Raw genomic sequence first — 14679 nt, 5'->3', positions numbered from 1 at the left:
GTTCACTCTGACCTCTGAAATTTAGTTTCCACAGTTATACCTTTATTTTTTGGATTGTTTCCTCAAGTGGCATTTGGCCTTCAGATGAATTCAAAACCATAAGGGACTCTTTAATCCCTGTTATCCAGTGAATTACATCTTGTGCAAGATCATTAAAGCTCTGGTCCTCAGCAGGAGGTAACTTATCCTCCTCTTCAATTTCACATATTTGTCTTAATAATGTTTGGTATCTATCAATCAAACGTGCTGATTCCATTATTATTTCTTCTTCTTCAGTAAGCCCACATTCCTTCAAAGAGTTGTTCAACTGGGCCAAAGATTCAAATTGTTCTCTGTAAATTCCAAATATCACTGTAAGTTTATAGGAGCCACAAAAACATGTAACAAAAAACCGGATCCCCACCCCCCAAATATTTTATATAAGGTCAGCTATACCTCTTTCTAGCTAGAGCTTGGCAAAATAACTCAGTTTTCTCTTCTGATTCTTCCATTTCCTTCCACTTCTCTTCTTGATTAGTCAACCACTTACTCAGGTTTCTGTGGTCATCCTGGAGTCTAAAAGAACATTACATATGTTAGAATATAAAATGAGCAAAAAGTATTTCTCTGAAGAGTGACATGAATCTTGTGAGCCAACCAGGTTTTTTACTATATGTTTTTATTATTCTCTGGCGAAAACGTAATTTTTAACATTAAAATATGAATAATAATAGCCTGCATTACAGTGGTATTCTATAAAGCAGTGAGTCACACGAATGTATCATAAAGAATAGGAAACGTACTAAAAATATTTATGGACTCTTTCCTAAACCTCTGCCATGTTAAATAAGGTGAAGAATTCTCTAAACCTCCACCTTCCTAGAGATTTGAAAGTATGTATGTTATTTGTGAAATTTGTGTGTATTATGTATCCCAAGGCTAACTGTATGGAGGCAAAGTACATAGAAAGGAGTCATTAGAAAACCATGCTATTTAGATGTCACCTTCATTTCCTACCTCAGTAGCTGATGCAAATAGTCATCAAGCTCCTTCGCTCGCACCTGGCATACGGACTCCATTTTTTCTAATTCAGTTTCTTGACTTACAATCCAACTGTTAAGCTCCTTAACATGTGCTTTGGGCAGATGCTTCTTCACATGATTCAGTACCGTCCCCACTTGCTGAATTTGACTGCCTCTTCCTTCAAGAGCCAAGAAATCCTAAAAAAGACAAAAAGTCAATTACATCCTCCCAGCAAGTCTAAGAAGAGTCTCTGCTATCCCCACGGCACTGTCCAAGCCAGTACATTGACAGGCCATCTTCTAACCACCCTGTACAAAAGAGAGCCTATGGAGGCACAACTGCCCTCAACGATAAATGATCAACAGCTGCTTTACGTTAGTTCTCCAGTGTGCGCACACCTGACTTTCTGGAAAGGGCGTCAAGCAAAACGATGCTGTGCTACCACGAAGGCCAGCAGGAGTTACAGCGGGAAAGACCGCAGTTTCTATTCCTGGCTACTCAGCTTCTCCTAAGCACCTGTTCTTCTATGGGAATCAATGCGTAAAACTACAGACTATTCTCTACACAGCTTCGTCCGAATCAGAATTGTATGTCAATGTTTGTATTAAAAAGCTTGAGCATCAATTACTGAGGCCCATGTAGTGGGCAAAGTTAACTGGATAAAAGGAAGTCAGAGCTGTAAACTAAGAAAAGAGAAGGCAGTTCTATCAATGAAGAATGGTATCATCAAAGCAGCAAACCATAGGACATTAAGTGCCATCAGTAAGCCTGAGAGTGTGACTTATTATCAAAACTAAAGTATTAGATAATCTACTCTGAAGTGATCAAGAGTTAAGGGCGTGACACGCATTTTACATGTGCAGGCACTTGGCCATTTATTTTAGGTCACTCTCTGCTACACTTTGACTAGCAGTGTATTCAACTTCAACTGCAATTTTTAAAAGAAATATGCCTGGAAAGACTTAGAAAATCAAGAGATTTATTTCAGGAAAGTAAAGGAATAGCAAAGCCCAAATTAGATAATTTTTTAATTTTTTTATCAAATATGATTTTAACACAATTGAATTCACCAGCAAACATTTAGGTAAATAGCATAGGTGTGTAAACAGAACTTATTTAAAACACCTTCACTGCCCTGGCTGGTGTGGCTCAGTGGATTGAGCATCATACTACAACCAAAAGGTCACTGGTTCGATTCCCAGGCAGGACATATGCCTGGGTTGTGGGCCAGGTCCCCAGTTGGGGGCATGTGAGAGGCAACCAGTTGATGTTTCTCTCCCTCTATTTCTCCCTCCTTCCCTTTCTCTAAAAAATAAGTAAATAAAATCTGACTTTAAAAAAAAAGGAACTAAAAAAATGAAAATAAAACACCTGCACTATTACCCAGCAAACACAGTTTCAAAATATTTGGGAAAAGCCAGGTTATTTGTAATTATTATTTCTACATAGGTAAATTAATAAATCAAAGTAATTATTGTCCTATCTGTTTAAATACAGTTCTATGCCTCTAGCATTTTAGTTTTAATGAATTTTTACTAAATAAAATTTATGACTTACAGAAAGTTTTTGTAGCTTTTGTTCCATACTCTTTTTTGTTCCTGATAATTCAAAACACTCTTCAAGGTTTGCTTTAATGTTGCTGAACCAGTCATTAAAGTTCTTGCATTGATCTTCAGGGGAAAAAAAAAAAGCTATATTCATTCAAGGCAGACTTCATACATGTAGTTAAAGTGAAAGATTTTGAAACTTGCTTCCCAGGCAATGGCTACTAATCATTGTTTTGAGTGTAATAAGTTGAGACCCAATTTTGAGGGCTAATGAGGTCTAGAAAGTAATCGTGGTTTATTCTCTACACCAAAACCTCCTTTTCAAGCACACAGGACACCCAAACACACCAGCAGACATGTCATGGACTTAGTCACCACTGTGGAAGGTCAGATACAAGGACAGTGTTGACTTTCTTTAGTAAAATAAAGATTTGGCATTTAAAAGAAATAGATGTTATATATCACATGCATAGATTAGTGAGAGCTTCCCCCCAAAAAGATTTTTCTGAATAAATCTTTAACCAATCACTCACTCAGTTTTTTTCTTGGAATATAATCTGTGCAACCATCCCTAAGTGAAGCTTAGATTAGCCTTTGTGTTCCCAGTACTTATTCATACTTCAAGATTCTCAGAAACACAGCAGAAGAAACATTGCACTCACCATTCAATAACTTAGGAAAGTGATCTTGCAAAACACTTTTTTTGGTATTAAACAAATCACTGACACTTTCATATTGCTTTTTTAATTCAGAGAGTTCAGGAGTCAGACAACCTATTTGATTCTCAAGTAATAGCATATTGTGCTTTTGCTGTAGAATTTGCTGTTGTATCTCCTAAATATATAAACAAACAAACAACCATTAAGTCTTAAAATGAGCTCAATTTACACAATGCATATTAATCTCCATTGTTTTTGTAAAAATATAGATGATTTCCTTTTGGGTGGCTCTGCTTTCTCTTAGCCAGTGAATGTATAAATTCAATGCAATTTAATATCAAATAATTTCTGTCCACAGAGCAAATCAAAGTTGACTGCTTAATATACACAAATTGTTTGAGATATTTCCCCAGGCTCTCATTTTTTATTAACCTCAAGAGGTCAAGACCATCAGAAACAAATGTGAAAATAAATCTGAATCACAGAAGAGAAGCAGCTGGGAAGTACCTCCAGTTTCGTAAATATCTCCAAGCTGTCAGAAGGAGACAAGGCTTTCAAGAGGGACTCCGTCATCCCAATCTGAGTCTTGGCTTGGTCCAGGTCTTCCTGCAGCTCAGCAGTGTTTCCACTGAGTGCAGAGTAGTTGGACCCCCCTGTTAAAAGCATTTTTACATGTTCTATCTTGTTCAAAATAGAGGATTCCATGACCTGAAAGCATGAAACACATGAAGTATGGTTACAGGTTTTATTTAACTAGATTTTAAGACAAGCTACTTTGCAAGGGAATGAATTGAGACTATTTCATTTTAATGTGAAGTAAATTATTCTCTACTTATAATTCTTCATTGCTTTATATCAGTAATATGACAATTCAAATGTTGCCTTTAAAGAAGAAGAGTAATATGAAAAACTAAAACTGAACTTCTGACTTTTTAAGAGATTAATTTGAATTGAGTGCCAGCCTGCAGACCAAAGTGTCACAGGTTTGATTCCCGGTCAGGGCACATGCCTGGGTTGCGGGCCTGGTCACCAGTTGGGGATACCCAAGTGGCAACCACAAAGTGGTGTTTCTCACCCTCTCTCCCTCCCTTCTCCTCGCTCTAAAATAAATAAATAAAATATTTTAAAAAATAAAATAATAATAATAATAAGAGACTAATTTGAAACATTTCCCCAAAACTGGTTTTATCTAGCATACTACCTGAGGTGTTATTTCATAGCACTCATTTGAAAACATATAAAAACATACAGAAAAAATTACAGAGCCAGCATTTGTTGAGTGTTTATTATGTACACAGCATCATGGTAAGCACTTAAGGCACAAAAATACAGGCTTAAGAAGGTCAAGTAGGTTTTGCCCAAGATCAGATGGCTAATGGGTGGTAGCTCCAGTGCCTCACCCAGAAAGACTGACTCATATTCAGCCATATGAATATTCCTATTCAGCTACTACGCACTTTGATCTACAGAAAATTGTAGCAAATCTCTTCACACAAGAGAAATTCACACGTGAGGCAATCTCCCTGTTTCTTCTTCTAACAACAAATGAACCTAGAGTCACATTAGCAGTATTTTCCTTCCTACATTCATGTCAACTCCTGAGGATTCCCTGTGTTACTTGATGTGGATGCCCAGTAGTATCTCTCCCTGTATACAAGAGGCCTGTGAAATAAGTGAAATAAGAATAAGAGAATGCAAAAAATAATATTATTCATCCTGAAAGTGGAATAAAGATAATAAACTACGCCAACTATTAAAAATCTGGTTAGTCTGTAATATAGGAATTGAACAAAAGTGAATTAAATAATGATCTCAGTTTTATTTTAGGTTCCCGATTCAAATTCTGGTTTATGCACATTATTTTTGGAGTAGTTTCATTGCAACTTTTAAGTAAAAATTCTCTTACCTGCAATTCAAGAGGTATCTCACTGCTTTGAAGTAGAAACTGTATTTTAGCCACTCTTCTAGAAAATTCTGTAGATTTTTGTTCATGGATTTGTAACTCCGCCTAAAACACACAAATTTTAATAAAAAATGTTTTTATTATATGCCTTATTTTCTGGTAGCCGTGATTGCTAATGCACAGAAACTGAAAGAGCCTTTGTGCGGCCCCTCATCACTTGTTTTGTTGACAGAGTCCTGGGACTTACAGACCCAAGTGCCTTCCTGAATAAGGACAAACATAACCACTGAGAGTAGGGTCCTCGCTGTAAGGCTACAGAGAAGGACTAGGCTTGTGCCCCCACCCCAGCCTGCAGGGCCCACCTAAAGTGGTCACATTTCCTAGATCTGTACACAGAAACTGTCAACACACACACACATGTCACTGGTTGGTGGAATTTGGCCCACAAGTTGGCAGTTTATAATCTTTAACTTTACATTTTAAAACAACCTGTACTTCAAGACAGATTTAAGGGGCTCTTAGTGATAATTCATTCATACTTAGGAAAACCATAGTTTTACTTCAGGACTATAATCATATACCCAGGAAACTCAGAAATCTCCACACTTATTAAAAATTTTTTCCAAATGCATAAAAATGGATATTTGATTTTAAAAGTGAATAAAATGACAAATATCACAGCCAGTGTTCACAATACATGCATACATTTATGTAAACCAACTAAACAATTAGAAAAAATTCTCCCTGGAGTTAAAAATATGTTTTTAATTCTTCCAGATGGCAAAACATAAGATTACTGTTTTAAAAACTAACCTTTTTTGAAGCTCTATAAAGATGTTCATACTCAGCCTCGTGTTTTATCTATATTTTTGAGGAACTGCTTAATCCAAATTATGAAGTTCACCCATAATCATGCTCTATATTAGGGGTTAACAGCTAACGTCTGGCAGTCTGTGTTTATAAATAGTTTCCTTGGGATCCAGCTACTTTCAAGCACTTGTGTCTTGTCTGTGACCGACTGCTTTCGTATTAGAACAGCAGAGTTGACCATTTGTGACATTGATCAAATGATCTACAAGCCTAAAATATGTACTATTTGGCCCTTTAGGAGAAAGTTTACCTAATCCAAGGGCCTAGACTAATCACCTGGAAACAATTATGCATTTTCATGGGGCTTCTGCTAGGAGTTCTTAAGCTTTTATACACCACAAACCCCTCTGGAAGGTTAGTGAACCCCATGGACCTGTTGTATTATAATATTTTTAAAATTAAATATAAAATAAATTATGTAGAACCATAAAGGAAAAAAGTTACATTGAGTTAGTTATCAAAATATTCAAAATAATGTATTTATATTACAGTAATATGTATGCTCCTCTATTAATACCTTAAATAAAATCATCTAGCAGTGGGCCTACTAAACACCATATTTTCAAAGTAGTGATAAGAGTGATAGTTGCAACCAGATAACGATTTTTAAAATATATGTGATTTTGTTATTAACAAATGCCACATGTAAGTTCATCCTATGTTTGTTGACTATACTTATAATTGGAACAAGTATTACATTTTAGTTAGATACTAATGAAAATAAAGATGTAATTTCTCCCATGGAAGATGATTTCATCCACAAATCCCTTGGATGTCTGCAAACCCTAGATTAATAACATCTGCTAACATCTTCCCGGATATCATAAAGGAAACAACACCGTTAGGTCCCACTCAAGGGATAATAAAAGAAATAAAATATTTCTTTGTGATTTCTCTACCCTGCTTCAAGAAAGCAAACTCATTAAAATGTCAACTGTGTAAAAAAAAAAAAAAAAAAAGCACATATTTTATCTCTGTTAAATTACCTGCAGCTTTTCTCTTTCCTCTTCAGTGAGCTGATGTAATTCAATTTGTTGAAGGACATTTTCAGTCCACTCATCAATTACATCTTTTAAGTTAAAAAGTTTGTCCCATAAAGCTAGAGCTCGACCCAGATTCTCATAGTAGTCTTCTGTCTTCTCATTTATCTACCATAATTAACACAGAGAAATAACACATTTAGTAGTTTAAAAAAAAGTATAAATGCTATTCTTAAATAAAATTTTAGTTTAAGGTTAACTTTACTGGCTATCTTGCTTTATTAATCAACAAAAAATTTGCTTTAACGTATCATGCAGTTCTTTCTTCTACAAAAAACAAACAAAACTTAGTCAATGTGCTGTAGTCTTCCTAAGTTCTAAACCACAATAAATAAAAGGTGTTTTTAAAAACCCAGATCAAAATATAACACAAGTTCTTAACTTGTAATTCATTTAAAAAAACATCATTAGTTCTCAACTAAAAATGTATTAAATAAATATATAGTTGAATATTAAAATCTTGCATGGATAAGGAACATATTAACTGGTTTGTTTTAAATAAACTGAGCTTACACTTTTATATGTAGAAAATTACAGACTCATTTGTTAGTACTGCCTAAAACTCTGGGTGTGAAAGTTAATTCCTAAGTCCTAAACTTTATATTATTTGAACATTTTTACCATGGGCACTTTTGAATTCTGTAATGACATTAAAGATACCAAAGATACAATAGAAAAGATTGATTTAATTGTTATATAACAGAATTTCTAGTCAATTAAATCATCACTTACATCAAGCCATCTGTCCACAATAATATTAGCCTCTTTCTCAAAAGGAGGTTCTTCAAAGGTTCTCATTTTATTTAGATGAAATTGTAGATTTTTGCAGATCTGGTTAATCTTGTCTACAACTTCTAAATGTTCATTAAATTCTTCTTTGACAACCTCAATCTGTTAAAAAGGTATAACACATGTTTTGATCTCCTGACATAAATAAACTGGTAAGAAACATGATTGTATTATTGGCTTTTATTGTCCCACTTTCTCAAGAAAAGTGTTTATAATCCTAACCATCTGGTTTAACAATAACTTCACACCCAACTTTCTTCCCACTATGCATGATAAAATATGGTCAAAAACCATGTTTTTGGTCCATGGGAAATAATATTCTATCAAAAAAAGTATATCCATTGAATAGTATAAAAAGTGACAGTTCCTGGACTCCTCTGATAGGAATCATCTTTGTAATATTGAAGAAAAAAATTCTCATTTGAATAAAACACACAGAACTCTAAAAGGTCTTTAATATGACTTCCTGTTTAATTTTCCATGATTCCAACTCCAACATCATTTCTATCATGGACGTTTGAAAAAATATTTTATGAAAAGGCCAATGACCTTAAACTATAAAATTAATTTACTAATTTACTAATTTAATTTACTAATTAATTTACTAATCTTACACAAACATTTTTAATGATTACATACAGTTTGAAAATAATTTCCCATAACCAAAAATCTAAAAGTTATGCACCCTAGAAGGACTTCCATTTCTGTGATGTGGAATAAACATACTTTTCCCTATTGATCTCACTAAGCAAAATTTAAAACCCTTCACATCATATACAAAACTAACTTAAGAAGACTGAAAAGAGGAGAGCTTAAGAAGGAACATTGGCTGCAGGCACCGGATCCTAAGGAGCACCCTGGTGGTGAGCTCCCTGCAATTTCTTTTTCCCTCGAATATCCCAGACTGTGTGCTGAAAAAGCCAGCATTAGGTAATATAACAGACAAAAAAGCCCCAAGAAAAGCCTATTCTCTTAATTCCAAGTACCAGGAATAGGACAACCTTGAAAGACAGAAAACTGTTAGAAAATAATTACTAAGGGTAAATAATACAAAAAAACAAAAACTTGTGGTTCAACTCCCACAATACCAGCAAAGGTCAAGTGTACAGCCTAGACTTCCACCACCACCAGACTGTAACAGAAGCCCCACCCTCACCAACCAGGGTAATATCAGGGAAGGCCAGTAGAGAGCCAGGACCTACATTCCTGCTGGCAGTAACAAGGCACTTGCCCCTATGATGGGCCACATAGGGAGCTGCAAGGAACAGTGGAGGCCTAGTGGGGAGTTAGAACTTGTACCCCCAACTAGCAATAACAAGGAGATTCATATCCCCAGTGTCAAGAAATTATCTTGTTTGCAGATGACATGATTATCTATATAGGAGAGCCCAAGGAATCTATAAAAATATTTCTAGAGCTGACAAATAGGTTCAGAAAGGTTGTAGAATACAAAAGAGACATATAAAAATCAACTGTACTTCTATATGCCAGTAATGAACACACGGATACTGAAACTTAAAATATAATATCATTTTTACTTAGGTAGAATTAAATACTTAGGTGTAAATCTAAAAAAAACATGCACAGGACTTATTTGCTATAAACTACAAAATGCTGATGAAAGAAATCAAAGAAGGTCTAAATAAATGCAGAGAAATACCAAGTTCATGGATCAGAAGACTCAATATAGTAAAGATGTTAATTCTTCCCTTCCCCAAAAACTGGATGCATAGGTTTAATGCATTGATCAAATCCAAAGAATACTACTTTGTGGATATAGACAAATTATTATAAAATTTATATGGAATGGTAAAAGAACTAGATTAGCTCAAACATTTGAAAAAATAATAAAGTGGAAAAAATCAGTCTAATTGATCTTAAAATCTATCGTGTACAGTAATAAAGATTACATGGTATTGGCAGAGGGATAGACACATAGATCAATGGAAAAGAATAGCGAACCCACAAATGGGTTCACACAAATATGCCCAACTAATTTTTCACAAAGGTGCAAAGCAATTCAACAAAGGAAACAGAGACTTTTCAACACATGGAGCTGAAGCAACTGGACATCTATAGACACAAACATGAACCTTAACTTAAGCCTTACCCTTTATACAAAAAATGAACTCTGAATGGATGATGGATTTAAATGTCAACTATAACCCTATAAAACTTATAGGGGGGGAAAACTGGAGAAAACCTTCAGGATCTTAAGCTAGTCAAATAATTATTAGACTTTGGCACCAAAGCACAACTTAAGAAAGGAAAAATTGGTAAACTGTACTTTAACCAAAATTAAAAACTTTTGCTATGTCTTCAAAAGACCCTGTTAAGAGGATGAAAAGACAAGCTACGGTTTGGGAGAAAATATCTGCAAACCACATCTGACAAATGACTAATATCTAGAATATGTAAAGAACTCTCAAAACTCAACAGTAGCCCGGGCTGCTGTGGCTCAGTGGATTGAACATCGGCCTGTGAACCAAGTGTTGCTGGTTTGATTCCCAGTCAGGGCACATGATTAGGTTGCACGTCAGGTCCCCAGTTGGGGGCATGAGTGAGAGGCAACCACACAGTGATGTTTCGCTCCCTCTCTTGCTCCTTTCCCCTCTCTCTAAAAATAAATAAATAAACAAATTAATTAAAAAATAAAATAAAATAAAAACGTTAAAAAAAACCAAAAAACTCAACAGTAAAGAAATCAATCCCTCTAATTAGAAAATGGACACAAGATATAAAGAGACACTTCACCAAAGATACTGTAAAAATCGCAAGCAGGCAAAAGAAAAGGTGATCATATCATTAGCAATTAGGGAAATATACATTAAAACTATAATGTGATACCACTGCATACTTATCAGAATGACTGAAATAAAAAATAGACAATATCTAATACTGGGAAGGATACAGAGAAACTGGGTCACTCACATTGCTAGTGGGAATGTAAAGTGGTACAGTCACTCTGGAAAAGTTCGGCATTTTCTTTAAAAACTAAATACACAATTAATATACAATCTAGCAACTGGACTCCAGGGTATTTATCCTAGAGCTACAAAAACTAATGTTCACACAAAACGAATGTTTATAGCAACTTTATTCATAATAGCCAAGAACTAGAAACAACCTAGATGTGCTTCGAAGGATGAGCAGTTAAATAAACTGTGGCACATGTATACCATGGAATATTACTCAGCAAGAAAAAGAAACAAATTACAAGAATCTGAATGAATCTGCAGAGAATAATGCTGAGTGAAAATAGTCAATCCCAAAAGGTTACAATCTGTATGATTTCATTTTTATTAGATTTTTAAAACGACAAAATTATAAGAGCTTATCATTAAGAAAACATAGCCAAGGAAACACAGGCTCTCTCAGTATTATTTCTTATAACTGCATGTGACTTCTCTACAATTATCTCAAAATAAAAAGTTCAATTAAAAATATTTAAAATTTTTGATGAAAAAAATTACTGGGAGGTTTCACTCTCTGACTTGACACTGACTAATACATTGGCAAGGCTGATGTTTAGGACCCTTTGCATTGGAGCATAATAAATGTTTGTTCAATTAAGTGAAAAATTTTACAAATACATCCATCCTAATTTTGATTACATTTAAAGAACGTTGTTGTTACATTGACACAAACTACCAGCAGGTGAAGAGAAAAGAGCAGGAGAGGGTACCTGGGCATTGACAGGAACTGCAGGTTTTATTCTCCAATGAATGGAAGAGGGAAAATAAAGGAAACTAGGTCCCCTCTGACATTTCCCAAACTTTAATGGTCCCCTGACAGTCTAGCCTTCTAGTCTTACTTTTGCACTCTGTCTTCCATTAAAGAGAGTGGAAATTTGGCACCATATCTGAGATAAACATCCAGGTTTCTATGGTTTTGAAGGACAAAAGTTCTCAGTGGTATCATGTTTCAGCCATGGGTGCAAAGCATCATGATAAAACATGCTACAGAAATTGTTTCTGAAGATAGTACCTAGTTCATCACAAAATTAACTAAAAGTTGTGTTAACTATCAGCAGTACTAAAACTCACTTTTTCCAGACACTTAAAAAAAGTGTCAGAGAAACAAATTAAACACCAGTGTACTAGAACTTCTATATCTTCCATACAAAGTAATATGTTATTTCAGCAAATATATAAAGTGCCCATATGTTAGACCCTAGGCTAGATTAGATGTAGTATTCTCAACATAATAAAAAAAATAATGCCTGGACTTTTATATCTTTCCTAAAGGTAATTACAGTTATTTTATTAATTTTAAAAATACCTTTTGTGAGCTAACCGTTACAGTTGAGACAGGGGCACAGATGAAGCAAAGGTAACCAATGTTTACTTCTGCCGTACACATACTTCCAATGTTTTCGGGGAAAGCACTATTATGATGATGAAACATGACTTTGCAGTCAGATAGACTTGGGCCTAAATAATCATTCTACCATTCATTAATTAGCCATCTAATCTTGGGTAAGTTACTGAACCTCTATCCTCACTTTTCCTGCCAAGATATAAATTGGACCACATTTACTAGTGAGGAGGGTCAGCATGCATGAAAATTCCAACACATGGATATGATTCATTTTTTCTGCTTCATTGTGCTTCCTTATTGGTGCTGGGTAGGATGAATACCAGCTCCTTGAGACCCATAGTATGCACCTCTCTTCACAGAAGATGAAGAAGCCTGGTCATCGCATCCATAGCTGAGCTACTCTGTGCAGCTGAAGAAAGGTGATGAGATTCCAAGATTTGAACTTGGATCTTGTCAAGATAAAGTCCTTGTAGACATTTAGGCTGGCCTTCATGCTTGAACCCATTTCTTTACCAGAGCACTTGCTGGGGTATTGGGCACTCATGCACATAATAACAAAGTGGTACCATCTGTGTTATTTTGTTTTTTTGCTGTATTCTTTTCATAACACCATCTTAATAACATTAAGACCCCTACAGTTATTTCTAAATTTCTCTAAGCCTTGGTTTTCTCACTAGTATAACAGAGATAATAATACTTAGTTTACAGAGTTATTGTGAGAATAAAATGATATAATAATATGCAAAGTACTTGGCACACAATGACAAAGGCATGAATAGTAGAAGTTATCATTATCATCATTATTATCATTTTTATTATTAATACAATTTAAAACCATAAGCCCACATGGTAATACTATTTGTAGATAAAACCATTTTTTCTGGCTTCAGGATTTTTCAATTCTGGGGCAAGTCCTTTACTGGAGAAGTGCATATGGTTTGACCGCTGAACAAAACAGGAAATTAGTAAATTTGTAAAGTGCAGCAATGACTATTTTTGACATTAAGAATTTTACATATTTAAGTGAAATATTTGGTCAGATGGTAGAAAGATTTTCAAGGTTCTTCAATAATGTTGTTAAAGTGTTTTCCAAAAGGGTAGTATCAATATACTCTTTCATCATTTGATTGCTCATTTAATTGACTTTCAAATGGCAAAAAAATTTAAAAGGCGATTTTTTTAAATAATAAAAAAATTGATTATAATAATCACTTCCGTCTATGAGGGTATGTTTAAGTGAATGGTATTATTAATAAATATTATACATATAAGAAATAATACTCTATATAGAAATAATTTAATACAAGACCTCATTCATTGATTTAAAACTGCTGTTGAAGGAAGAAGCCACTAGTTTTCATGTTATTTAATAAGAAACTAAGACGCTCCCATCCAAACACTCAATGTAATGGTATTAGAAGGTGGAGCTTTTGGGAAGTGCTTAGGTCAAGAGGGTGGAGCTCTCTTGAATAGGATTAGTGCCCTTACCCTGGCTGGTTTGGCTCAGTGGATTGAGCGTCGGCCTGCGAGCTAAGTGTCGCTGGTTCGATCTTCCAGTCAGGGCATATCAGAGAAGGAAAACTCTGATTCCAAAAAACCTCCGCTGCCTTGCGGCATACCTCTTCAGGGGAAAGGCTAAGGGAGTAAACCCCGACAGAAAATCCGGAGCCCGAGTCCCTAAGGCGGTTTGACGTTGTAGTCAACACCGGCAACTCCTGCGGCGCACCTGAAGCCAAGCTGTATTGACTCCGTCTTTCCCTTGGATCCTTCAGCTGCGAAGAGAGGGGGGGTCTGCTGCATGGGCAACAGCTGACCCTCCATATCACCCTGCCCAGGCTCTGTAGCTTCAGCTTCACTGTAGAGGACACTCCAGCGTCATCGCAAGATGTCGATTCAACACGGGAGGAGACAGATACCGTGTCACTCCCGAGTCGGACTGCGCAGCCATTCTCGGTGGTGCAGATAGACTCTTAAGAAGCTACACCATCGTCTCTCGAGGCTCTGTAGCTTCAGCTTCACTGGAGAGGACACTCCAGCGTCATCGCAAGATGTCGATTCAACACGGGAGGAGACAGATACCGTGTCACTCCCGAGTCGGACTGCACAGCCATTCTCGGCGGTGCAGATAGACTCTTAAGAAGCTACACGACGACGATTATTAGTAAAAGAGACTCCAGAGAGTTATACTGACCTGGGTGAGGGCACAGGGAGAAGATAGCCACAAGTGTGTGACCTCAGGGCAGGAGTACTAAGGGTGTAGTACCCCTCCCAGGAGAGCTGCAGGGGCCCCTGGATTTAGATTTCCATTAGAGAGACTCACCCAAGAGAGGGGCCACCTGCCTGCAGGTAATGGAAGGAAGTTCTACTGGTCAGAAAGTACACAGTTTACAGTTCTGGGCTTGGGATACAGTTATGTGTGGTGGGAGGAGTGTCCAAGCACTTGAGGAAAGGGAGCATTTAGAATTGCCAACAAGCCATATGGGGGTTTAGAACAAGTCACCCCAAGATGTGCCTCTGTGGCCTTGTGGATTGATTGTTCTGCACTAAAG

The 14679-nt window shown here is 36.0% G+C and overlaps 1 protein-coding gene across 1 annotated transcript in view; it reads right to left on the bottom strand.

Moving 5' to 3' along the window:
* Positions 1-14679, bottom strand: part of SYNE2 (spectrin repeat containing nuclear envelope protein 2) — a 295528-nt gene that overhangs the window by 153044 nt on the left and 127805 nt on the right. Inside the window, exons 33-41 of the mRNA XM_090270971.1 lie at positions 7754-7912; positions 6968-7129; positions 5115-5216; positions 3716-3916; positions 3212-3383; positions 2560-2672; positions 997-1199; positions 436-555; positions 41-332 (exon numbers count right to left, since the gene is read on the bottom strand). Of these exons, the coding sequence (XP_090127097.1) occupies positions 41-332; positions 436-555; positions 997-1199; positions 2560-2672; positions 3212-3383; positions 3716-3916; positions 5115-5216; positions 6968-7129; positions 7754-7912 (1524 nt within the window). The remainder of the gene's footprint in view (positions 1-40; positions 333-435; positions 556-996; positions 1200-2559; positions 2673-3211; positions 3384-3715; positions 3917-5114; positions 5217-6967; positions 7130-7753; positions 7913-14679) is intronic.

Source organism: Furipterus horrens, unplaced genomic scaffold (genome assembly GCF_987537825.1).
Source record: "Furipterus horrens unplaced genomic scaffold, mFurHor1.1.pri manual_scaffold_3, whole genome shotgun sequence".
NCBI classification, from domain to species: domain Eukaryota; kingdom Metazoa; phylum Chordata; class Mammalia; order Chiroptera; family Furipteridae; genus Furipterus; species Furipterus horrens.
This window is presented reverse-complemented; position numbering and strand designations above follow the sequence as displayed.